This window comes from Sphaeramia orbicularis, chromosome 11 (genome assembly GCF_902148855.1).
Source record: "Sphaeramia orbicularis chromosome 11, fSphaOr1.1, whole genome shotgun sequence".
Lineage (NCBI taxonomy): Eukaryota > Metazoa > Chordata > Actinopteri > Kurtiformes > Apogonidae > Sphaeramia > Sphaeramia orbicularis.
In genome coordinates this window covers 15,995,407-16,023,150 of record NC_043967.1, presented here as the reverse complement: position 1 = coordinate 16,023,150, position 27,744 = coordinate 15,995,407, and the positions used below count along the sequence as shown (strand labels likewise).

Sequence of the window (27,744 nt, the reverse complement as noted above, 5' to 3'; positions counted from 1 at the left end):
CTGAGTAATCAAAGGTGTTGTTTTAGAGAAAAAAGGAATTGACCCTGATGTTCATTTTCACTTGGCAAGGCTCCTCAGTAAAAAAAAGATGCTGCAGTAGTTCAGGAAGGGTTTGAATAACTTAGGGTCTTAAGCCCCTGGACTAATCAATCACAATCTACTTATGTGTACTTGTTGTATACATGTTTTTGTTTCTAGATGAAAAGTGAAATCCACAGGAGTTTGGATCTGGAATCCCTCCTCAACATGCTTGTGACCCCAAGCCCCAGGAAAAGCAGCCTCCCGACCATCATGAGGCTCTTCCCGCCTACCGCCACACCTCTCCACCAGCACGCCAACATGCCCATGCGTTTTGGAAGGCAGAGCGATCAAGACAAGTCTCCAAAGTCCAGCCCCAACATGCCCATGCGTTTTGGAAGGCAGAGCGACCCATTCGAAGAAAAGTCTCCGAACTCCACCCCCAACATGCCCATGCGTTTTGGAAGGCAGAGCGACCCATTCGAAGAAAAGTCTCCGAACTCCACCCCCAACATGCCCATGCGTTTTGGAAGGCAGAGCGACCCATCCGAAGAAAAGTCTCCGAACTCCACCCCCAACATGCCCATGCGTTTTGGAAGGCAGAGCGACCCATCCGAAGAAAAGTCTCCGAACTCCACCCCCAACATGCCCATGCGTTTTGGAAGGCAGAGCGACCTTGCTGAAGACAAGGCTCCGAACGCCACCCCCAACATGCCCATGCGTTTTGGAAGGCAGAGCGACCTTGCTGAAGACAAAGCTCCGAACGCCACCCCCAACATGCCCATGCGTTTTGGAAGGCAGAGCGACCCTGCTGAAGACAAGGCTCCAAACGCCACCCCCAACATGCCCCAGAGGTTTGGAAGGTCTTGGAAGGTGATTCGAATGTGCGCCAGGTGCCTGAGTGTCAGAGAACCACCCCACCTGATGCCACCTCTCATATCTGAGAGTGACAGCCCCTTGTGGAGCATTTACAGGACTCTGGCCAGTTCACAGTTATTGAACGCTGGCTTACACTGGTAGGAAATGTTTTCACTGGTGACTGATGCATTTCCACAAATTATACCATTCAAGAAAACATTAAAGCAGATCCATTCATCAGTCTGTTGTTAATATGCACTTATACTGTATATACCTGTGTACAATCATGTGAGATCTTCCCATCATGCTTTAGGCCTGCACAGACTGCATGTCCATCATATCACATTTGCCTTAAATTCCCAGTTTCGGTTTGATTATGTATTTCACACGGTGTATTTGTCTCCTACAGGGATGACGTTTTCAACTTTAGAAAGAAGAAGTGAAGATGCACGAAAAACCCTTGAAACGATGTGAGATAATAATAATGTAAATATAAATATACAGCATTTATACTGTAAAGGTGTGTGCAGATACGATTAAATGTTTGGATCAATCAGTTCCTTAAAAATAAAGGTTTCAAGTGAATGGTTTATGTTCATGTTTTCTCACATCCCTCCTACTATATAACCAAATAGTCACTTTAACCCATTAAGACCCAGTGCTACTTTTGTGTCAGTTCCCAAATTAAATTTTCTCTATATTTAACCTTTCCTAAGTGATTTATCATCATTTATTCTAATATTATCCTCTTTAATTTTAGTTTGTTTTTTTTGTGTGTGTGTAAATCATGTATTTTCTTATATTTAAGTCACTGATCATGTAAATGTCTATAAAAGTTCAGAGTAAATTCAGTGGTTATTATATCAAATCAGAGAAAACTGAACAAAACGTGACTTACTCAGCAAAATATATCACTAATTGAACAGAAACCCAGTGTATTTATCCACTGTCACTGATCCAACTCCGTGGGTTTTACTGGTGAATCAATGTTGTAGAAGATGACGGTGTTTCCATGGTAACTACGGAGCCTCTGAACACCCAAATGGGTCATATCTGATGACCATGAAAAGATGACAAACTGCATTTTATACCAATTATTTGCATGTATTGATAGGATTAGCGGATCACCAGGTATTAAACATTTTACATCAGTTGATGTTTTTGGTCGGTGGTGGCTGTTTGGCTCTTTATGGGTTAATATGTACCGACCTTCCAATAAGACCTCTCAGTGGGTGGGATATATTAGGCCACAAGTGAACATTTAGCCTTCGAAGTTGATGTGATAGAAACAGCAAAACAGGCAAGAATAGGGATCTGAGCAACTTTGACAGTGCAGAATTCTTGAAGGACAAATCACTGGGTCAAAGCAACTCCAGATCTTCTAATTCACTTCCTGTGTAAAGTGGTTCGTATCTAACAAAAAAAAAAAAAAAAAAAACCTGAACTAATCAAGTATCTATGGAAGCAGAACATTAACCCTTTTAAGGGCACTCATTGAAATACTCTGAAATTCAAAATTTCAACCTTAGTGTGTTATTGGACATCGTCATCTACCTCCTCATCAGTTGGCATGACAACAGTCTCCCTCCTCTTGCCATAAAACACCCGAGCAGCACTTGCTAAAAAGTAAACACATGCAATAAAACAACCATTATATGGTCATAAACTCACAAAAAACACACATATTTACCATTTATAGCTTCAAAATGTCTATAAAATCTCTCTGAATGACTGTATGTTATAAAACCAACATGACCTCACTGAGGCATGGGATTGGCCCCACATTTAATGTTTTAATGAAAATACCAAAAAATAGTCACTTGCTCAATAAAGGGATATTACCACCTGTCTAAAATTGTGTAGGTCCACAGGTCTTTTCCCACAAAACCAGCTCTGACCCATGGCCTGGACTTTACCAGACCGCTGAAGGTGTACTATGGTGTCTGGACCAAGATGTTAGCAGCAGACCCCTGAAGAGTGGAGATTCCTGATGTTTCTCATTTTGCTGTTTCCAACACATCAACTTTTCAAGGACTGCGTGTTCACTTGCTGGTTAATATACCCAACACAGTGACAGGTCCCATTGTAATGACTTAATCAATATTATACCACTTTTCCTGTCAGTGGTCATAATGTTATGGCTGATCGATGTAATTATAGTTCTTTGTGTTTATGGACCACATACTGTATGATGGTTGAGATTCTTCTGAAAACACTAGAACCACATGACTGGGACATTGTGTTACGGATGACTTGATAAGGCTCAATTGCAGGGTAACAGACACGACAAACAAAAGGTAAAAAGGTACTTTTATTGTACAAGAACTATACAGGTTACAGACTACAACTGAAAACATAGGACCACAGCCGGAAGTGAGGTAGAAGTCACAAACTAAATACTCAATACAGGAACACAGGTTACAGGGGCCCAGTAGGGAGCAGGTGGAATCACTAACATTAGAATGTACCAAAATAACAAACCCACTATAGGGAAAATCTAGGCAAGAAAGCCGGGCAACTATAGCAGGAATAAGACTACTAAACTAAATGACTACACTGTTCAACGGTGCAGCATAGAGCGGTGTCCAGAGTCAGTCTTTAACTCTGTAAAGCCTGAACCATTAAATCACTGACAGAAAATTCCAATACCCTTCAAGATATATCACAAATAAGTCACCTAAAAAACCTAAGCTAAAATAATTAATAATTAAATAAAAGTAAATTAACTACTCTAGTTTCCTTTTAACACACATATGTATGAAATATGTACATAAATGATTTATAGTTTTGCTTCTTTCAAATAATACCAGTATACTTCCAACTAATAGAGTTAGTTTTAGCAGATGTTATGAAGTACACTGAAAAAATGGAGTCTGTGGTGAATTAGTAATTACAAAAGGTCAAGAAATTATTCCAATATTTACTTCATGTAGTTTTGACCAAATTCACAACAAAAACTAAACAGTAACGATTAGACTTTAAAGCAGAAAGAGTAAAAAAAAAAAAAAAAGTGTTTATTTTACTCACTTTAGAGTCACGATTTCAACCATTTAAAATTAATAACTGATAATTAAATGAAATTTAATGATATTTTGATGACTAAATTGTAGTTTCTGTTTTTAAAAAAAGTGTCCAAAATATAGTCTTTGTAAACAGTAATAGACATTGTATGGTAGCAAAATTATATTTTAATTTCTAATATTTATTTCTGTAGATCTGTAAATTCATTTTTGTGAAAAATTTTGTTAATCCAAACTTGTAAACTACATTTCTGACAACACAAGTGAAACATTTCTTGTGACAATAACATTATTACCTTAAATATTAAAGTGATAAATTTGATTACCTTAAAAATACCAATTAATATATTAATTCATTCATTAATATTTCAGTGCTTTAAACCTACTCTATAATTTGTTTTTTAGGCAGATGTTTACACTGTAGATCTGTAAACTGACCATTAGAGGGAGACAAACACCAAGTTAAAAAGACATTGTTTTGCTGGGGTTCCTAAACTAATGTACAGGATACAAACCAGTCAAACCAGTAGAGAACATAAACAGATTATTTTCTTAACTCAAAAGACAAGTTGGGAGATGTTCATTTATTTATTTTTTTTACACCAAAACCTAAACAGTGACAGGCAAAGTATCCAGGAAATAGAAAAAAAATGAAAGCTGACACAGAGCTCAGGTGTAATAGGGGGTGCATTCCATTCAGGTCAGTCACAGACAGGTTTTGGGTTCTGGGAGTCAGACATGGCCCCAGTGTCAGAGCCAGTATCAGATCTGCAGAAGAAACTTGTTGTGCAGTTGTGATCCCTGGTTCTTATTATTGGGATTGCGTAACCCAACCCACCGTGTGTCCTCAGATGCCTGCAGAATCCAGACCCACAGGCTGGGCTTCACTGCCGGGCTGGGGCTCTGGTTCTGGGTGGGTGTGGCTCACATAGCTGCGTCGTCATGGGGCGTTTTATCCGCCGTTCCCTCCTAAAAAACACGATCGGGACTCCTCAAACCACCAGGTTAAAGTTATTTAGACTAATAGACAGTGAAGGTTAACAAACATCAGCCTGGAACAGATCAGAAGTGTTGAAGACTTTAGTATTTTCCTCTGGAGGCAGATCTACAGACCCGTCAGGACAGGTAAGTTTACCTGGACAGTCTGTTTACTGAGTCCTGATGGATGAAAAAGAACACCTTCACACATCCACCAGGACCAGCACTTCCATTAACAGTGTTGTTTTGTGTTTTTCTAGTGGAGCAGTTTAAGTAGCTGATGGTTAATTATATAAATACTGTCTGTAAACACAGTTAGTTCATCCACATAAGTGAAGAAACAACAAACATCAGCTTCAGACAAGCTTCTAGACAGGGCTTCTTCTTATTCCTTCCTGCACCAGATAATTCAGGACAATTCAGGAGTTAATGCTGTGTGTTTACACAATCCGGAAGTTTCTGGGTGGATTATGTAAGTGTTAGGTCTGCAGCAAAAGAGTCAAAAATGCCCACACTGGGAAAAATCTAAATCTTACCAAGTGTATTTTTGTCATTTCTAGTCAAAATATCTCATCACACTTAATTAAAATGAGACATAATCACCTAAAGAGTAACTTTTCAGTGAGATACAATAATGTATTTTTAGACAATAGATCTTGAAAATCTTATTTCAAGAAATCTTACCAAGATAACTTTCACTTGTTCCATTGGCAGATTTTTTGGCTTGAATTAAGCAAAGATAAATCTTCAATTAACTGATTCTGGTAACACCTCTTTTCCCATCTTTTCCATCTTTCTTTCTTTTAAAGACCTTTATTTATTTCAAAACAAGTTTACATAGTATATAAAACACATTGTTAGCCTCATAGCATAACTGTCTAAGTCATATTTTTTTTCATGTCATAGCCAATGATGAAAAAGGAATTATCAGTGTTAGGAGAATAAAGTTACACAGATATCACAATTTGCCCAAAAATACGACTCCGGCAATTATGCAATGAGGCAAACGATATGTTACACAAATAGGCCCAACCCAGAATTAGCAGATTATAAAAACATACGTCACTATCTATCTGCATACTGACACACATGTACTTCCATGTACACACTTACCCAGAACACACACCCACACAAAATACATACATGTACATATATGTATCCATACACACTAATCCACATACGTACTTGTATGTATATACCGTATTTTTTCTTAACAATAGACAAATTTTAACCCATAAAGACCCAAACAGCCACTGCCGACCTAAAGCATATACTGATGTAAACTGTTGAATACCTGTTGATCCACTAATTCTATCAATATGTGAAAATAATAGGTGTAAAATGCAGTTGGTCATCTTTTCATGGTCATCAGATGTGACCTATTTGGACGTTGAGGGGCTTCATAGTTACCGTGGAAACACCGTCATCTTCTACAACATTGATTCACCAGTAAAATCCATGGAGTTGGATCAATGACAGTGGATGGAAATGCTTGGTTTATGTTCAGTTAATGATAGATTTTACTTCAAATGTCACTTTTTCTTCAATTTTCTCTATTTTTGATAATAATAACCCTCAACTTTAATCCAAGCTTTTATGAACTGTCTACATGATCAGTTAATTAAATATAGGAAAATACCCAATTTTTACTTGAAAATACAAAATACTGAATATAATATTAGAATAAATGGTGATAAATCACTTATGAAACGTAAAAATTATGGCTTTCAAAATTAACATGTTAATGCAGATTAATCCATCATCATGATTAATCTGATTTTAAAAATTTACGCAGTTAACCCAGCTGCAGCACAGAATGACTCTGAACGTCTCTGCCAACAGATTTCGGGCAGTTTGTCCAAGTAGCGTTAGCACCCCACTTGCGCAAATTGGCAGTTGATCCAGTAGTGCCAGGCAGCAGAACCAACCCATAAAGATGGAAGACACTAAACAGCACGTTGGCCCTTTGGATGGAAAATATGAGTACATTACAAAAAAGCCAAGATGGAGCAGTCGACTGACATAAAGTATTATACACACTCTGCAGGAAGGAGTTTTTTTTTTCACCGAAGCACTTCCAGTTTAAAATACCACATTAATGTGAAGCTTTGATTCTGCTAGCACTTCAGCTAATGCGTCGCCCAACTTGTGACAAACACATTAAGTGCATAGATATTCCCTTCATCTTGAGTCTGTTTGCTCATGTAAAATGAAACACGGTTAATGTAGATAAAAAAATGAATTGTATTTACTCATGATTAATCAAAATGAATCCACAGAAACCTTGTGATTAATCTGATTAAACATTTTAATCGTTTGACAGCACTAGTAAAAATAGAGAAAAAAATCATTTGGGAACTGAAACAAAAGTAGCACTGGGTCTTTATGGGTTAAACAATGAGAAAAAGTTCAGAAGTCTATTGTGTTCTGTGGGAGTGTCTGAAATCTGTCCAGTGTTTGACCACAGTGTCACTGTCCAGAAAAGTCTGATTAATAGTCATTACATTGTCCATGTTTCCATCTCTCCTCTTAGTTGCTGGTCATGGGGGACATCAAAAAAGGGAAAGCTACATTTGTAAAGAAATGTGCCCAGTGTCACACAGTGGAAGAAGGAGGGAGGCACAAGGTGGGACCCAACCTGTGGGGTCTGTTTGGGAGAAAGACCGGACAGGCCCCTGGATACTCCTACACAAAGGCTAACATCGAAAAGGGTAGGTATTAGAGGAAGTCCTGCATTTATATAAAAGTAACACAGAGGGGGGCTGTTACTGCACAGCACAAAGGTCCTGGGTTCGATCCCAGCTCTGGGCCTGTCTGTTTATGGGATGTGCATGTTTTTTCCATGTCTGTGTAGGTTCTCTCTAGGTGTTCCAAAGACACGCACCATAATAGGTTGACTGGTCAAGCTAAAGCATCTGTAGGTGTGAATGTGAGTGCATGGTTGTTCATTTCTATATGTAAATATAGGTGATGATACACCTGCTGGCAGCTGGGGTAAGCTCCAGCATCCCTGCAATCCTCTCAAGACTGAAGATTTTCAGAAATAGAATGAATGCATCAAGTGAAGGCAAGAAAAGCAGCAGCCACCTCTACTGCAGGGTGTCAAACTCATGTTAGTTCAGGGGCCAATTTCTACACAATATGATCTCAAGTGGGCCAGACCAGTAAAATAATAACATGTTAACTTTTAAATAATGACAACTCCAAAGTTTTCTCTATGTTTTCGTGAAAAAAATAAACTTATATTATGAAAATGTTTACATCCACATAGTATGAAAGAATCAGATAAGGTCTGCACAACCTGTGAGCTCCCAAAGAATTTTATTCACCATAAGTAGAGACGTTTGGGGCCACAGCCCTTCATCAGACATGGGACAGATCATGACACACAGCTGTTTATAAAGGGCACTAATTACAAAATCACGTGACAGGTGATACAAATCATTTCATGTTATCAGTAACTTTTAAATAATGATAAGTGTCTTTAAATACATAATAATTCACACAAGTACGATAATCAAATTTCTTTAAATTAATATAAATACAGTGAGTTAAAGAGGAATAAGTGCAATTTTAACCAAATTATGCCTCAGCTTCTCATTTAAGTATGTGCATTACAATTTACAGATCACAGTGGATCTATAAATACACATTTAGTAACAGGCAGAATATTGTTCAAATTAAGACATTTCAGGTTGCTCTTATTACCTCCGCCAAGGAAGTTATGTTTTTGCTGGCGTTGGTCTGTCTGTCTGTCTGTCCATGTGCATGATAACTCAAAAAGTTATGGACGGACTTGGATGAAAATTTCAGGAAATGTTGATACTGGCACAAGGAACAAATGATAAAATTTTGGTGGTGGTTGAGGGGGGGCACTGATCTGCCTTGGTGGAGGTCTGCGCTCTCAGAGTGCTTTTCTAGTTTATTCTTGTTATTACTATTTTTTTTTTTATGAAAAAATAGTTTGTAAATTTAAACATTTCCATGTAATTTGGTTCGACCCACTTGAGGTTGAATTGGGCTGTAGGTGGCCCCTGAACTAAAATGACGGTGACACTATTGATTGTTAATATCTTCAGTGTAGTTTTCATAAATTCATGCCAGGGGCCGGATTGGACTCTTTTGCGGTTCTGGACCATGGGCCGCATGTTTGACATCCTTGCTCTAATGGGTCTATCCCTCCAAAACAAAAAACCTAATGGGCTCTATGCACAGCCCCACTACTTCCTGAACTTCAGGTGGCTCCTTTATTTGAAATCCTGTCTTTCATTATTAGACACACTGATTAATCTAGGTGTGTCTAATTAATCAGCAGTCATAACAAGAAGTAGCAGACACACCTGGATTAATCAGTGTGTCCAATAATGAAAGATAGGAAATAAAGGAGCTGGTTTAACTTCAGGAAGTAGTGGGGCTTTGCATAGAGCCCATTCTACCTAAATTAAGACTTGTTTTATTGAAGTTTTTGTAGTGTACTTTGCATTATACTGTACTGCCTTGCTCCACCTAATAGCATAAAACACCTGACAAAATGTTTCACTCAGTCTCAGTGTTTTTAAAAAGGTAGAAGTACTCACAGTTTCAGAGCTGAGAATGAACCTGTATCTTTTGCATTCTTGTTTCCAACAAGTCAGTACAGCTCCAAGTCTGAGCTCTGCACCTAAAATATGACAATAAAACCTACAGAGGGGCTGCCATCTGAACATATTTTTGACAAATTAGTTAGGTCAATAAAATAACACGTTAAACCCTAAGACATCTCTTTGTTTTCATTTTTTTAGGTATTATATGGAACGAGGAGACCTTGATGGTCTACCTTACAAACCCCAAGAAATACATCCCTGGAACCAAGATGGTATTCTCTGGAATCAAAAAGAAAAAGGAAAAGCAGGATCTTATAGCCTATTTGAAGGACTCCACCTCCTAATGTACACACCACACATACTGTAGCCGTGGATAAAAAGGTGATACTGTCATAGAAAATCACCGGAATATGTTCTCTCTTGTTTTGAGCTCATATCAGATGTTATTTATATGAACGGGTGCATTTTGTTGCAGTACACCCCTGCTGCCACATGGTTTTTTTTATGTGTGGGAAACTGCTTTTAATTATCCTATGAGTCAACTTGTGGGCTTTCCAGGTATTTTTTATATTATTTCTAAGGCCTCTTAAAGTGGCCGAGTTTTGTGGGGATTTTCTAAAAAGTTCCAAACTTTGAGCTTTGCACATTATTTTGACTTATTGCGCACAAAGTTGCTGTTTCCTTTCAGCTAAATAATTGAACCTTATTTCAATGTGGGGATTGGGAACATTGTTCATTTTTCTGCTGTTTCTGATTCTATGTTATATATTTTATTATTTCTTACCGTGTTTAAGTTGTACCTTAAAATGATTGCTTTGAATCCATTCTTTTTTTATATTACCTTTTTTTTTAGACACAGAACAGTGTAACTTTCCACTCAGTTACACAGCCATTCTTGTGTAATGTACTTGAAATACTCACTAACCTGTTTGGATATGACATGTTTAAGTGAATTCCTTAAGTGAAACTATGCACAAATAAATATCTGTCCATTTCTTCTCACTGTGTGGTTTTATTGTTTCCTGTCAGTCTGAAAAGACTCATTCATTTAACGTATAAAAGCTGTTCCCCTGTTCTGCTTTGTTAGTTGGGTGTGGACTTTCTCTTTCCTCAACAGAAGACAGATACAAGAAAATATCCTCTCCCCAGTCATGGGGGGAAAACTACAAGAGGATAGTTTTTGTGGTGTTTTTATGTTTCAGATACATGGGCCAGATGTGGCCGGGGGGATCTGGCATCATGCAGTTCCTGGAGCACCTCCACTTTTTACATTCTTTTTCACTTTTATACTTAGAAACCCTATGAGTGTAAAAGATATTGGTACAGATTTCACTGGCAGAAGCAGACTGATTAAGGCAGCGTTTTTCAAGCTTGGGACCCCACGTGGGGTCACCTGGAATTCAAATGGGGTTGCCTGAAATTTTTAGTAATTGATAAAAATAAAAACAAAAACTTACTAATAAAAATACATGGTGAGTTGACAGAGACAATCACAATACATAAAAGACATGACAAACTGAAGCTGAAACTGAAGCACTGTGGTTCTGTTTATCTTTCAAATGTTCATTGTGGTCAGTTTCAGATGCTGCAGCTCTTTCATAATTCATAGTTTGAGTTCTTGTTTGTTCAGTATTAATTGTCAGCCTTGTAAATCCAAGCTGGACTGACTGTACATATCCTGACCAAGGAAAATCAAATTCTCACTTTGTGCAGTAATCTACACCTGGCTTTTCTGCCTCCGTCCATAATGATATCCATTATATAGATTAAATGTCATCAATAATGTTTATTTGCAACATATAGCAAACTATTACATGATCAAAAACTAATTAATTTTAGCAAAAAAAAAAAAGTCTCAATTTTGAATGTCTGGGGTTGCCAGAAATTTGTGATATTAAAATGGGGTCACAAGCCAAAAAAGGTAGGGAACCACTGGTTTAAGGAAAGCAGAATGTTTGTGTCTGATTCATAATTAAAGACAACATTAATATCATAACTATATTGAATTAATGCACCTTGCTGAGATGTCAGGGCTAAAACGACAATGTCAAAGACACGTGGGCCTGTCCTTGTTTACAATCATTTTGGAAAGCTGTATTTTCATCACTTAGGGAAGCTTGAATTGTCCATATAAAGCATTTGCTTTGTATAGTTTATTTGTGAAAATACAGTGATGCAACTGATTAATCCTTAAAGTTAAGTGCTCTTAATGAACACACGCAAACTCATATCAACTGAATGGAAGTAGCAAAGGTCTTGATAGCTAGTAGTGCTTAACCCTTTCATGCATGAATTATGAGAACCTTAATCATGATTTTTTTTCCTGAGTGTTTTTATCCCTCTTTAGGCATAAAAATAATAATTCTATTGATTTTTGTTTGCCTATTTTTATGGAATTACAAAAATGTCCACTCAGCTGGACACCATGCATTTAGTTTTAGAACCAAAGAAACATGTATTTACTGATATACTGTGTGAAAACTATGAAATAAAAACATTTTTAATGCTGCTAATCTGATGTTTTCTCACATTTTAACATACCTGCATGGAGATAATATGAAAAAAAAAAAAAAAAAAAAAAAACCTGTTAATTACAGTCTAATAACAATTAGCAGTTTTTTTTACTCTCAAACATCTTACTGCAGATCAGGTTTATCTAGAACAACAAAGTTACAGAAATGGTATGAATTGCAGTGTATGGGATGATGCATAAGCGTCCACTGTGTTTGCTGATATGGAACTAAAACAACAAAATCCATGAATATACAAGAGAACACTTTTGAACAACTGTCCACTGTAGTGACCAGTGTGCATGAAAGGGTTAAACACATAATAAGAATTAACTAGTGTCATTGTGGCATAAATCACCTAGTACACAGCTGGAGCTAAGAAAATCACAGTAAAAGTATCATAATGTATTTCTAATGCAGGAACACCAAATTAGCATAGTCCTTTTACAAAAGTACACGATTCGGTGTGTTAATAAATAAATAAATAAATAAATACATACATACATACATATATACATACATACATACATACATACATACATAGGCGGAGAGATAACCCCCACCCCCATGTTCAACCCAAAGTTACGCCCTTGGTCCTGACTCTAAATTTGGAAAAAGCAGGATTAATGTATTTCTTCTACTAGTAGGTATATTGGTTCCACTCACCATCATGTCATCTTTAAACTAGAAAAGCACTCGGAGAGCGCAGACCTCCGCCAAGGCAGATCTGCCCCCCCCCCCCCCCCATCACCACCAAAATTTATTCATTTGTTCCTTGTGCCAGTATCAACATTTTCTGAAATTTTCATCCAAATCCGTCCATAACTTTTTTGAGTTATCTTGCACACGGACACAAACAAACAGACAGACAGACAAACCAACACCGGCAACAACATAACCTCCTTGGCGGAGGTAATAATACATCAATAATGGAAGAGGAAGTTATGTAAGTTTATGCCATATTGATTAATCGCATTATTTCTGTCAGTGTCGGTGAAGTCTCCAGCAGATAGCGCCATTGCACAGTTGAGGAGTCAGTCCACACCAGTATGAAACGTGCCAAACCAGCGCATGCACCCTGCAGGTGTCAGAGCTGTGTGGTCATTCAGCAGACGGAACTGAAGTGGACTGAGCCATCAGTGGTGTGTGATCTGGACCCAGACCGGCCTGGACTGAGCCTCTTACCTCTGCCTCAGCTCCATTCAGCTGCCTCCATCCACCGGTAGAAGGGAAGCCCCCCCCCCCACATACACACACACACACACACACACACACACACACACACACACCACCACCTCTTACCACAATTGTGTTGTTATTGACCCGGACGGAGGGGGGGGTAAAAAAAAAGCAGCGGGTCGATAAGTGGATCAGATTTATTAGTGGTCCACATTGGCTGGAGTCCGACCAAATGTCAAAGGAGCCCCAGAGTGTGCGCACCGCGGATTAAAGAGGACGCACCGGAGCACACTGCGCGTCTACAAGTGAAAGGTAAGGAGATCTTCTGCGTCTAAACCCTAAATGACATTCCTAGTATCTAACGCATATCAGACAGACCCTGCAAACAGCCTGTATGTTGGATCAGACTCAACCGAGCAGCCTGTTTTTTGGGCAAAATTACACGTGGTGCCGTTTATTTTCGATTATTTTTACGCTTTCCAAGTCTGATTTTTACTACTACTACTACCAGTCACCTCCATTGCATGTGTGTTTGTTATTATTGTTATGAGTCCTGTCAACGAGTGGCCTCCCTCTGGTCTAATTCTGGCTCACTGAGGGGGTTTGGTGCACGGCTGGTCTGGAATTACAGCGGTGGTTGTGCATCTGCTGCAGTGTTGAGCTACTATAAGTTTATCATCCTATGAGGAGAGAGGACTGAAGTGAGGGGGTGATTGGATTGTGACACCCTCAAGAAAGGCAGAGTGACAGCTGGCAGTGGTGCATTTTAGTCCAGGCAGCAGCAGCAGCAGCAGCAGCAGTGATACAGTGTCTGTGTTTGTGTGTCAGTGTTGTGTGAGTAAAACCAGCAGGATGGGCCTCCTTCACATCGCAGTGTCCTTCCATATCCTCATGTGTCCTGCATGGGCTCTATCCCACCACTCTTACTTGGACAGCATCCTCACACCCCACTCAGGTAAGATGAAAAAACTGGGTTAGATGTTCCAAAATCTGTGCATACCCTCATTAGGGCTGTTACATAACTCTGGGGGTACATTCTGCACATATCCTGCACCTGTGTGGTTGTTGTATGCATTACTTCTGTCCTCCTTGCAGCTCTCAGGATGCTGAATGAGCCTTTGAGGTTTGACCCCTGCTGTCTCATGTCTCCACCTCCGCCGCCGCTCTTTCCTCCGCCGCCTCAGCTCTGGAAGCGGGGCAGTCCTGTAGGTGTTCATCATCATGTTTTAATGCACAAAAACACTCTCATTCGCAGAAAAACACACTTGGATTTTGTATGTCTGTGTTCGTAGGAGGACAGTGGATTGTTAGAGCCGAGTGTTTACCCTGCAGTAGAAGAGGAAGAGCAGGAAAAAGAAAAACCTGAGGTCCCAGGGTGTCCAGCTGGACCTCCAGGACCTCAAGGGCCACCCGGTCCAGAGGTAAGGCTCTCCTTTGTAACGAAATGAAATCACTGGCATAGAGATCTCACATTAGACAAAAGCAGCTTTAAATGACATCACAGAACATCCATCATTATTCTGCCATTTAGGACAGTGGATGGAAATATAGTTAAACAAGCATGAAATCTAAAAAAAAAAAAAAAAAAAAACCTTTTTAGTATTGATTTTCTCATTAATGTGTCATGTTCAATTGGGATGTGTAAGCTATATATAACTTTGGTGCCATTTCCAGGGCCACAGTGGGTTACCGGGCATAAGAGGACCAAAGGGGGAGAAGGTTTGTATTTTTCATGGTTTGTAGTTTTGAGATGCGTCTATAATATAGTTTTCTACAGATGTATTTGTCCATGTCCTTGTGTTCCTCTCTGCTCTAATGAACGCTCCATCTTCTCTCCCCTCATTTGTCCTCCTCCAGGGAGAAATTGGACGTCCTGGGTCAAAGGTGAGCCACTCCACCCATCCTGCATTCCCTCGCTCATCTCTCCCTCTCACTGGTCCATCTCACATGTCCTTGGAATAATGGGATCTGGATTTGTCCATCTCTCTCTGCCTCCGTTGTCGTCCCCTCTACGTGTCCTCAATCTCTGTGATGTGATTTGCCTATTGATGTGCTCAGAATATCCTCTGCAGTTGCTAAATGGGTCATGCCACATTAGGTTCGGTGGACATTCTAACCATGTAACAAAGCTTGATCACATCTCTGGACGTCTCCCGTTACCCTCCCACTCCTCAGCCCTCTATCGGTCCCTCGTCTTTCCTTCTCCTCTGTTTCTTCGTCTCTTCTCTCTTTCTCCCCACCTTTCCTTGGCTTGGCTCCATTAGCCTTCGCACTGGACTCCAGTCCTGCTGATCCAGGCTTTCCAGCATCCACTTCTGCACTTTAATCTCCCTAAGTGCTTTTGCTCTCTGTGATAAATTACTCTACATAGCAGCAGGTCCACGGTGTCTCTACAGGCTGCTGTTTTAATGACAGCCAGCTAAATGAGAGCACACCGCTAGCATGGCATCAGCTCTGGGATACTCGTCAAGGTGTCACAGACATGCTAAGCTGTTGTGTAATATATTTGGCTCTCCGGCTTCCGGGGAACTGGCACCAGACCAAGGCTTGTTAAGGCTTTACTTCTCTTCACTAACAAATCTCTGTGGCATTCTTAAAACTTTGCACACTAGCTTTTATCCTCTTTCTTTGTCTTGATTGTCTCTGGTTCTTATTGGGTTTGCACATTTAGTTGTTCTCCTTTTTAACTTCCTCTACAGTTATATGTTACATATACTGTATAATTAGAGCTTAAGATTTCTTTCAAAGTTTGTTCATGATGAAAAAGTAGCTAATGCATGAAAGAATTTCAGGTTCCATGAGGTTATACAAAAACATTGTGCTGCTGCAGGGTCGGACAGGAGCCCCAGGACTTCCAGGGAAACAAGGACTTCCAGGTTGGCCTGGTTCTGAGGGACCCAAGGTAAATGCCATGTTTTTTCACTATGTACGAACAGAAACAGAATAACTGCTAAATACTGTGGCATTCTATAAAACAGGAGTGGAAATTCCAAAGTACTAGAGGTAAACTTTTTTTTCAATATTGGCCATCAGCCTTCATTTTTTTTTCTTTTTTTTTTTTTTGAAAGCCAATATTTGATCAGTTGTAAAAATGTTATAAGATATTTGATCAGGCACCTGTGTGGGCAGTACTTGAAGTTCAATAAATGTTAAAAGAGTACTATGTGTATGTGTATTAATAATTTCATGTGTATTGCTGTATAAAAATCTTAATTTTCTGAGTGTTTCAACTGTATTTTACGGTTACAAAAAAAAACAAAAAAAAAAAATCAGCCTCAGATATCGGCCTCAAAAATTGCCTGTAGATATCGGCCATCGCCTGACCAAATTTTAAAAAATCGCCATAGGCATCAGCCTTAGACAAACCCATATCGGTCGACCTCTACAAAGTATCCCCCAATATGATACTATCATAATATGTTACCCATCATAAGAAACATAGACTCTCACATGTAATACATTACAGTTAGGGTCAGGGGATGCACGATAATGAATAAAAATAAATAATAATAAAAATCCTGATAAATGTGAAGTCATTATTTCTTTCACGTTTAAAGGCAGTTTTTTGGTCCTGTCTAAACAGTGAAGAAACCAGACAGTTATTCGTGGCTTTCAACTGTTCATTATGATCAGAACAAAAACAACAGAACATTTCCAAAATCTAGAGGCAGAATATTGAAGACAATTATAGTGATAGAATGATGTCTCATCGTCAAAATAGGCTTGAGTAAAACCACAAACCACTGAAGCCACAAAAAAATTCATGATGATATGCATGATCTTGCATACTGCAGTATAAACAAAAAGGAAAAATGTTAAACAGTAACAAAAATATTGCCATAAATGTAATTATCAGAATATTAAATTGTATTGTGATAGTTGTTTGTTACTTATTGTAATGTCTGTATACGTGAAGAAGAAAAAATATTGCAGAATTTGATCAAACAATGAACAAATAGTGCACAGTGTAGTGCATCTTTAACACAGCTTCATAATGAATGCAGCTCTCATGCCTGTGTGTGTCAGTAAATGTGTATGGCAACATCGTATAACAGCTTTGGTTCTTGTCAGGGTGACAAAGGTGATCCAGGATTAATGGGACTACCAGGACTCAGGGGACCACCTGGAACAAAAGTTAGTCCCACATTCACCAAACCATCAGAATGCAGAGTATTTGTAGTTCTTATTCCCACTACTTGGTTGTTTCCTGTCTAACCTGCTGGGACATTCTTTTCTGGTAGGGTTTGCCTGGCTATAAAGGAGAGAAGGTAAGTGCTAATCACATCCATAGTATCTGTTTACCTTTGTTAACCTTTAATATTTTTATCACTTCAATTTCTTCATTTTTTCATCTTTGTTGGCAGGGCTTTCATGGCGACCCGGGTACAGCAGGAACAAAAGGTGACAAGGTTGGTTGACAGATGTATTTTCTCATTGATAAGAGCTCTGTGGTGGAACAGAGCCCAAATATGCTTGGCTTTGAATATAAGTGCTTCAGCTTATACTGCGTTATAGAGGCTTAATCATTTAACTGGGCCGTGACAAGCACTTTCCTCAAGTAATGGTTGCAGTCCATTGTACTTAATGTGCCATTTCTTTTTAGGATTTAGTATTTAAAGCTCTCTATCTAAGGACCTAATTCTGGTCTTGTTTGCTATAAAACATGAACTACATGGGTGGTTTTGTCTCTCTTCAGGGCTCCATTGGTTTGCCTGGAATGCTTGGACAGAAGGTAAGAATTATTAGGAAAATTATTAAATGTAGGCGACTTTGAAAAAAGACTTTTGAAATAAAAATTTTCACTGATGACTCCACATCTGTCGTCCACTAACAGGGGGAGCAAGGACCAAAAGGGGGGCCCGGAGTCCCAGGGAAGAGAGGACCTACTGGACGGCCAGGAAAGAGAGGCAAACAGGTGTGGAAAAAAAGGAAGGCTATACATCCGATTTGAAGCCACATCCTGACATGGCTTCCACACACCTATATTAATTCCGGCGTAAAGTAGTGACACTTCTCTCCTCCTTCTGTGAAGTCTGAGCTATGTCCGTTCTCTGTCTAATTCAGTTACTCGAGTTTTACTTCCAGCTAAGTATAGATATCCACAAGGGCTGTGGCATCTTACACTAGATCTTCTCACTCTACACATTTATATGCAAACACACACACACACACACACACACACGGTAGATTATCACAGCTATGCACAAGTGGCAGTGGCGTATAGGTCACCTCTGGTGTGTCAGTGTATTTTCTAACACACAGTACTGCTTCATTTGTGCAGGGGATGAAAGGTCAGACTGGAGCTGCAGGAGTCATGGGTCCCCCAGGACCTCCGGGTCCAAATGGCCACCCTGGGCCACCTGGTCCTCCAGCCTCAGGTAGCTCACACAAGCATTAAGCCTGTAACATAATCATACACAATCAACATTGAGTTAAAATGTATTTACTATGTGAAAGTGTAATAGTTTTAGTAATATTCTGTTAATTTGTGCTTCTGAAAATATTCTATTTGAGAGAAATCTGTTATTATATTCAATGTAATCGTCTGTTTCATTACGTCGCTTGTCAATCATATCATGGGTAAAAAGTACAACAGAATTAGGGTTAATCTCACCCACACTATATTTTTCTGCTGTTGTTGTTTTTGCATGGTCATTTTGAGTAATCGAGTGGAGAAGAAATTTATTGGTATATTTCAATATTGATGTGTGACCACTGACTCAGTTAGTGAGCTAATGTGATCAGTTGCACTAATTGTAATTTGAAGATAAACTGAATTATCTAAAGACGTCATTGAATTATATCGACTAATGTTGGCTAACATGCTACATAGAATGAATACAGATCGTTGAATGTCGAGTTTAATAGATTACCTCTTCTGTAAATAGACAGAATAGAATTTGTGGACAGAGGAACCCTGACATCATGGACTGGTTTCTGAATTGCTATTTTTGAGTCAGAAGTGACCATATTTAGACTAAATGGGCAGACCTATGGGAGCCTGAGGAGTCATGTGTGAACTAATGGTAAATGCTAGCTTACTCTCTTGGTTAAATGGTAAATTTCATCAACCACTGCATAATAACCAGTCAGTTTATGGTCATAGAAGACCATAGAACCTATTAAGTGCAACAGCGGTGGAGCTGTCTGTGCGACCAAAATGTCAGTCAGTCATCTTCTGAACCACTTTATCCTCGAGAGGGTCATGGGGGTGCTGGAGCCTATCTCAGCTACCAATGGGCAAAGGTGGGGTACACCCTGGACGTGTCGCCACTTCATCGCAGAGCTGACATATAGAGACGAACAATCAGTCAATCTCATATTCACACCTTTGGGCAATCCAGATTAACCAACTAACCTATCAGTGCATGTTTTTGGATGGTGGGAGGAAGCACCTGGAGAGAACCCACACAAACATGGGGAGAACATGTAAATTCCACACAGAAAGGTCCCTGGAGTTGGAATCGAACCAAGGACCTTCTTGCTGAGACAAAAATGTGTTTATTTTAATTTGTTGGAAAAAATACCAACTGTGTAGTTTTAGCTGTCTGACCGACAGGCCGTAAGCTATTGTCGTCATGCGTCGTCGCCTGTTGTCATCCGTTACAAAAATTTCAATCGTCTTCTTCTCTGAAACTACAATTCCGATTGACTTCAAACTTGGTATACAGCTTCTTTATAATGATGTCAACAAAAGTTAGTAAAATTATTTCGATCCGGATCTGATTCTGGATTTGGTGCGACTTTGAAAAATGTTCTCATTATAACAGATAGGAAGTGGATTGATACAATAAATCAGAAAGTATCAATGATATCAAGTTGGAATTTGAATTTTTTACAAATCTGATTGGAATATGACCAAAACATGGGCTATTTCTGTAATATAATAAATACACACAACTGGGTGATAATAAATGGCATCTGGATACATTTCCCAAAGCTTTTAATTTGGCCGGTAAGCTACAGGGCCATTGGTCCTATTTTTTAAATAAAGTTCAATGTAATTGTATGGGAACCAACCCCAGTGGCCATCAGTGGTATTACAACTGTCACATGCTAATGCTCTGGCTTAATTTTAGAGCTGAGGTCTTTTTCTCGTGTAACAGATTCTCGTTGGTAATAGTAGTAAAAACAATAACTCCCATCATCCCACACTACTGCATGATGACATCAAACTACGTCGTTTTTGTTTTTTTGACTGTTAGACTCCCGGTGGTCTATCTGTAACTGTACACTTAAAGAGTATAGTATGTGTATATAGTGTTAATCAGGTGCTTGTCTTTGTTACAGGTCTCTATTTAGTGGGTGAAAAGGGGGAAAAAGGTCTTCCAGGTCCACCAGGCCGCTGTGAGTGTGACACCACTACTGGAGTAAACAATGCCCCTTATGGAAGCTACACCCAACGGGATAATCTCAACAGAGTCCCTGCTGTAAGATCCATTGATATTAATTGGCTTGAGTTGCAACATTGAATATTTATCTAATGTGAATCAGTTATTATTCACTATCCTCTATGTGAACATGTGCAGATATTTGTGGTAAACAGTGAAGAAGAGATGGGCCGTCTAAAAGTAGACAACGCAATAGCCTTCAGGAAGGATCAGAGGATGCTCTACTTCAAAGATAAAGATGGATGGAAGCCCATACAGGTAAACACAGATAAGCTGGAAGGAAATGCAGAACTGAACCTGAATGTAACATACACATTATACACCATGTTATCAGTGACAGGAGCTGTAATTTATCAACGAGATTTTAAACCAGTGCATTTAATATAAGAGCAACAATATGGCAAATTCCTAGTTCTAATTTCAGACATGAATGTACAAGAGGTGCATTTAAAGGTTTCATGTGTAATATTCACGAGCATTTAGGTGGATGTCATTGAAGAAATTGAATATAAGTTTGATAAATGTATTTCTATTAGTTTGAAAACAGCATAATAGTTGTTGACCTTAGAATGAACTGTCTTGGTCACCACTCGGTACCACATAAAACCAGTCACCAAACCAATGATGTTGATTATCGATACTTCCTTTCATGGGGTGAGTGGTGTAACAGACAGTGGAGTCAGACCTAAAGCTGCATTAGGACCAAATGGCATACATTTTCTACTGTGTGACACTGTGCTTTTTTGATTAATGGTTCATAATAAATTGGATTACATCTCTTGTTATTTGCATCAGATGGAGGCTACTGTACCTACTGCACATGTGCGGCTTGCTTTGACAATCAGATGGAATGACATTACATTTAGTAGAAAAATTGCAGGTGAAAAAAGTAACCTTTTAACCAAATAAAGCTCAGTATTAGTAAATTGGTTCATGGATTGTACTTACTCCAGTAACCCCACAATTTAGCACTCTTCCCCCGGTCCACTGTCTGTGTTAGTGTTTTCAAAGTCCTCCTTACAACATAAAGATCTAACTCTGAGCTGCAAGTAAACAACATAAAATGTTTTTTTCCCCTTATCCTTGGCCATAAAATAGTGTTTACATGGTGTTTTATTTGTGGAATTTTAACAAGTGGTGCCAGCTACAGTGTAGACCAGTTCTACAGAGTATGGCACCCATTTTTGGACTATATTGGACTGGACCTCTCTTCTATTCTATTGAAAGGACTGTTATGCGCTTAAATGATGCTCTTAAATGGGACTCCCATACATTGTAAGTCTGACCTATCACCTTCTGTATTAAGCTATGTTTTTGTGTTTTTATTTTGTTTTATTTATTCATTTATTTCTCATGCAAGAGCTGTTGTGTATGTTTTGTTTTGTGTCTAGTCTTTTGAAGACACTGTTTTGTTGAATGAAAAACAAAAAATTGCAATAAAAACAATGGAAAATTAAAAAAACAAGTGGTACCAGGCACAACAAACCCCGCCCCCCGCACGTATTTCACCCGCTATAAGTAAATGGGAAGATTTTTTTTTTAAATCATAAATAAACCTACCTTTCCTAAAATGTAATGATATCTATTCTGAGTCACTGGCAATCTTTAAACCCAATTTAGTATGAACTGAACCAACAGTTTTGCTGCTAAAGTGTTAACAAACAAACAAACTGAACCAAAAACATAAAATATGTCATTTTATTACTATGGTTTGCTTCTAGAATTATCAGGTGCAAATGTCCCATCAAAAGAACTTTTCACTATTTTGCAAATGCACTACAAGTGTGACCTGCACTGAACACTGCCCAAGACAAGTGTTATTCAGTTAAAAAAATACCAACTGGTCAAACATGCTTGACTTTATTTTCCTCTGTTCCAGACCTATCTTTACCACTAACAAAGTGTGGAAATAGGTCTGGTTCTGTGAGACCATTCTCAGAATATCTGAAAAGTTATGCTAATACTTGGTCTCTTACATTTTTTCTAGCCCTTCCAGCCCTTCCAGTCCACAGAGAAAGTCCCGGACAGAGTCGGTGTGTGTGGGGATGGCAAAGTGCAGGCCCAACATGGAGAGGAGTGTGACGATGGAAACCAAATTGTCAGTGATGCTTGTCTCAGTAAGTTATATGCCTCTTATATTCACTTGTTCACAAGCACAAATGAGGAACACATTTTCATCATATACAAAAGAAATTAAATATTGTTTTAAGATATGCCTATCCCTCCCTGTGGTAAGAGCCCTTATGTAAGAACCTTTCTGTAGAAGTCTCACAGATGTAAAATATTAAAAAAAAAAAAACAGTTAAAAGCAGTCCAAGGCACTCTAATTATCAAAATAAAAATCCTTTATTACCTCCTGGATAAACCAAAGAGTTTCAGCACTGAACATTTTTCATCAGATTATGAAACCACAAGAGACATGTGTTTGATTTCTGTATTTGTATCCGGACCTTTTCTTATTAGAGTTAGTACCATAGGTTTGTGTGAGCATGCCATGTCGCATTCAGCAAACACTTGTAACTTCATAAACCCTTGTAAATGACCTGCACAAACAAAATAAATGTGTGTCAAACAGATTGTCAGCATGTTATGAAGTGTGTAAGGTTTTCAAAGTCAAAATTGTTTCACTAGTCGCTTTTCCATTGGACATCTGCACAAAACTTTACCAGTATTTACTAAATGTTGAAAAAACAGAAGTGCGAAATGTCGGTTTTTCCATTACATCACAAATGTGATGATTTGTTTATTTATTATCGTGAGATGACATGAGAAGTCATTCCATAAACATGGTGACGAACATAAATACGGTGTTGATTTACAGATATATTCATTATGATTATATATTACCCCTCTATCTCACACTAAATTAAAAAAATGATTGTGTTTCCTGGTGTGTCCACGCATACCACGACATGTTTCTTCTTCTTCGCTTGCTGTAATGCACATCAGCAACCGTTTTTTAAATTCACCTGACTCTAGTTGCGAAAAAGGTCTTTCCATTGCAGTTTTGCATGATATACTATTTGCACTATGCCTGAAAAAACACCTCCTCCCAGCGCAAAAACTTTTATTGAAAAATGAGACTTCTGGCGAAATTGTCATTTTTCCATTAGGTAAATTTTTATGCGCAAGTTACATTTGAGCAATTTGAGGGTCAATGGAAAAGTGACTACTGACCGCTTGTAAACTGTGTGTTCATACTTTAGAGAATATCAAAATATAACAAAGGTGAATGCTAAACCACTTGTATGTGTATGTGAATGAACATTATGTGCTCATACAGTCCTTAGATGTGTTCCGATGTGTATTTAGAATTGCCAGAAGATCAAAATGAATGCAATTTCTTGATTTAAAGAACAAATCCATTCTCCATATACATAGTCAGTTAGCCATTTTGCCTCACAGTCCCCACACCAGCCAGGCTGTTTTCTATCCAGCTGCTCATGAGATGCCCCACAGAGTCTAACTACACTACACCGCTGAGTCTGAGCTCACATGGCAGAGGATGAAAGCAGCGAGCACTGTGTAACCTTTCCTTGATCTTTCATTAATCTCATCCTCTCTCTTTCAGCCATCCTTTCATTCTCTGTTCCTCTGTTCAATTAAATTAGCAGGAAAACGCTGTATTGGCATCAGTGAAACACGCAGTGCCAAAGCAATTAGTAACGTCTTCTCTCTCCCTTCCCTCTCTCTCTCTCTCTCTCCTTCCCTCTCTCTCTCTCTCGCTCTCCGTCGCCTTTGCCACGACTGTGTTTACCTCATCGTTCCCTTCATCGCTCAGACTGTAAGTGGGCCTACTGTGGAGATGGCTACCGGCATGAAGGCATGGAGGAGTGTGACGGAAAAGACTTTGGTTATCAGACCTGCAAATCATATCTTCCTGGGTATGACAGTTTCCACAGTGGATGCACACACTATACGAGCCAACATTTTACAGAGATGCTCTGCCAAGTTAGCTCAATGCAGCAACATATTTGTGCTGCAGATATCCCTCATCTGCTGATTGCATGGGGCACTCAAATTAAAGCTTCAGCAAGCAATATTTTTTCAGCGTCATCTGGCAAAAATTCCATAATGACCTTTCAGCATCTTGTAATTCAAGAGGTTTGAGAGGAAGTGAGACCTCTGCACCTCCCACTGATTTTAGGCTTTAGAAAATGATACAAGATGTTAGCACACAGCCTCTTCAGAGGGGATAAAAATGGGTGACTGACAACTGTAATGAGCAAGTGTTACCAAGGCTGTCTGTCAGATGTAGCTTCCTTACCTGAGATTTTGGCTTCACTTTCCGTAGTGATGTGAACTAGTGCTGCATCAGTTATCTTTATATTCAATCTGTGCTTATGGCAGAGGGGAGCGAGCTGCATGTCATACTATATATGTTATACTATATACTGTAGCATAGTATAGTATTGCATAGCATACTATAGTATACTATTGTACAGTACAGCATAGCATTGCATAACATAACATAGTATAGTATAGTATAGTATAGTATAGTATAGTATAGTATAGTATAGTATAGTATAGTATTGCATAGCATAGCATAGTATAGTATAGTATAGTATAGTATAGCTTCTTCTGGTTGTAGCTTCATATTTTTCACACACTAATGTCAATCTTCATAAGGCTGTTTATTATGTTTTTATATAATATGTTTTTTTCCCAAATGTCACACTATTTCTGGTATAGTTCCCTATAGTATAACATACTGTGTACTATACTATACTATGCTATGCAATACTATACTATACTATGCTATGCTATGCTATGCTATACAATGCATACTATGCATACTACACTATACTATACTATAAATACTGACATTTTTGGGAAGAACATTTGTCTTATTATATGGCAGTGGTGGAATGTGGAAGTGCTTTATACCAAGTATTAAATTTTACTTTATTTATACTACAACATCATGTACCACATACAACACTTCACCAGTATAAAGTACATTTTTGAGGTAGTTTGAACTTTGAGTATTTTCGTTATATGCAACTTCTACTCCACTAGATCTCAGAGGCAAATTATATATGTACTCCATTTTATTTGTTTGACATTACTCTATTCAAAAAAAACATTGCGCCCAGTGACAATTACATTTCCACCAAATATGTTGATTTCAAATGTTTGAATGATAAACAAAGGATTAACCATCACTAAGATAAATAGTTTTTAGAAAAACACATTTTTAGATTTTTATTAGATTCTGTCAGACAGTATGACAAACATATGTTGATGTTGTGGAACATGATGCATTGCTGTAAATTAAACAGCACATACTGTGCACTATGTGGATGTAAATACCTGGACACATCACATCTTCAGCATGTAGGACCTGCTATTCCCATTAATTTTAAATATTGTCTTGATAAAAATGTTCATCCCATGAATTCTATATATATTAATGGAACATTGCTGAGTCATTTTCACAATAATTCAGTTAAATTCAATTTTATTTGTAGAGCCCTATATCACAACAAGGCTGCCTCACAGGGCTTTACAGAATTAGTTGGATATGAAAACAAACAAAAGTCAAATAAATAACTACTTTTACCTTTCATACTTTAAGGACATTGTGCTTTTACTTGTATTGGAGTATTTTTACAGTGTAGTGTTTTGTACGTTTAATTCTAAATATGTGTGTAACTACTGATTTATCCTGTAACAAAAAGTAGTAAAATCTGCTCTCTTTCTTACTCTTTGGAGTTTGTTGCACAGATAATAATAAAACACATATTTGTCCTCTGCAGATCCTTTGGGCACCTCAAATGCACCGACTCTTGCCTCATCGATTCCACTGGGTGCAAGTATTTCACCTGAACTGAAGAAATGGGTAAAAAATGGCTGCATTGCAACTTTGCACTTCCTCCTTCTGATCATGGGGCTTCACTTCCAGTTTGTCCTGAAGTCTCCAAAAAATAACTGGTGGACTCAGAGAGAACAAAACAGGTGCATATTTTTGCGCTGAGAGCCATGAAATGTCATTGGATCCAGCTTTGAATCAACTGTCCAGTGTGGAGGTTGCATTCTTTTACTGACCCCAGGGAGCAGCTTCTCGCTACTCCCACATGGCTGCAGCACTGTTATGGACACTGGTCGAAGTGGGAAACATTTTAATAATGACTGTGTCTTATTATATAGTGAAAATATGTATGACTTGCTGACTGTTAATGCAGAAATAAGCTGTGTAAACATCTTTTATAATAACAAGAAAAGAAATGCCTTTAAGAGAGGCAGCAATACTATATGTACAGTAGTATGCAAATCAGAGGTGTATAAATGTGTTTATTTCCATTTACTGTATTACAACTCATATATTTATGAAGTGCAATGTTCTGTAATAGCATGTCAATGTGTCCCAGTGCACAACAGACTTTCAGTTATGTGCCATATCTTTACCAAGTGCTGTTTTGTGCTAGAAAAAGTGTGGCCCTCTTTTAGTGAATGTCCAATTACCCGACAGGAGGAAAATGAATGTCATACTGCAGCATCAGCAGAGTAAAATACATGAGATTATTGCAGCAGCATGAAGAAACTGCTCATTTACATGTAAATGACACCAAATGTTAACTGAGAAAAGACAATGATTTGTGGATATTCTGCCTGTATGAATGTCAACTTCACAATCCACTGGAGACTAATAAAAATATGTGCTTAGGTTCTCTGTCCTGGTTTATTTATATTCACAGCAAATTCTGGTCTTTGGAATAAACTCCATGGGAGTTAAAATCAACTCAATTTAAGTGTACATGTGAGACCATGGAATACACTCTAGAAAAGGGTTAAAGTAACTCTTTTCAGAGAGTTGATCTTTTAACTCTTTTCAGGAGTTAAAATTTAACTCTTCTGGGAGTTACAAAAACTAATCTCATGTAGAGTAAAACATAACTCTTGCCTGGAATTCATTTTATGTGAATTCTGGCATGGAGTTAATATGTTAACACTTAATGGGGGTTAATATTCAACACTTAATGGAGTTAATATTTCGATTTAATTTTTTGGGGGAGTGAAAATGATTACAAAAACAAAAAACACCATGTAATGACTAGTTGTTTTGTTTGTTTTTTGAAAAGTGTGCTCAAACACATGCTATATAGATGCTTATAAAGTGCTCTTGCATGAAGTGCTTTCTTTCAACCATATAAATAGCCCAGGAGACAATCTATGAATTTGTTTGAGGTGCCTGAACAAAGTAAAA

The 27,744-nt window shown here is 38.4% G+C and overlaps 2 protein-coding genes across 2 annotated transcripts; both read left to right on the top strand.

Annotated features, from left to right (window-relative positions):
* Positions 1-1,450: 1,450 nt before the first annotated feature.
* On the top strand, positions 1,451-27,207 carry LOC115428864 (acetylcholinesterase collagenic tail peptide-like). Its single transcript, XM_030148088.1, has 18 exons — positions 1,451-1,463; positions 13,975-14,101; positions 14,242-14,351; positions 14,439-14,567; positions 14,821-14,865; positions 15,004-15,030; positions 15,977-16,048; positions 17,218-17,280; positions 17,388-17,414; positions 17,511-17,555; positions 17,843-17,878; positions 17,981-18,061; positions 18,428-18,524; positions 20,437-20,576; positions 20,676-20,795; positions 22,525-22,654; positions 24,319-24,421; positions 26,297-27,207. The coding sequence occupies exons 1-18, from the start codon at positions 1,461-1,463 to the stop codon at positions 26,364-26,366; spliced, it is 1,425 nt and encodes a 474-aa protein (XP_030003948.1). The 5' UTR covers positions 1,451-1,460; the 3' UTR covers positions 26,367-27,207.
* LOC115428865 (cytochrome c-like) lies at positions 4,704-10,459 on the top strand. The gene is made up of 3 exons (XM_030148089.1): positions 4,704-5,021; positions 7,408-7,585; positions 9,656-10,459. Exons 2-3 carry the CDS (start codon positions 7,417-7,419, stop codon positions 9,799-9,801), a joined length of 315 nt encoding a protein of 104 aa, XP_030003949.1. The 5' UTR covers positions 4,704-5,021; positions 7,408-7,416; the 3' UTR covers positions 9,802-10,459.
* Positions 27,208-27,744: the final 537 nt, after the last annotated feature.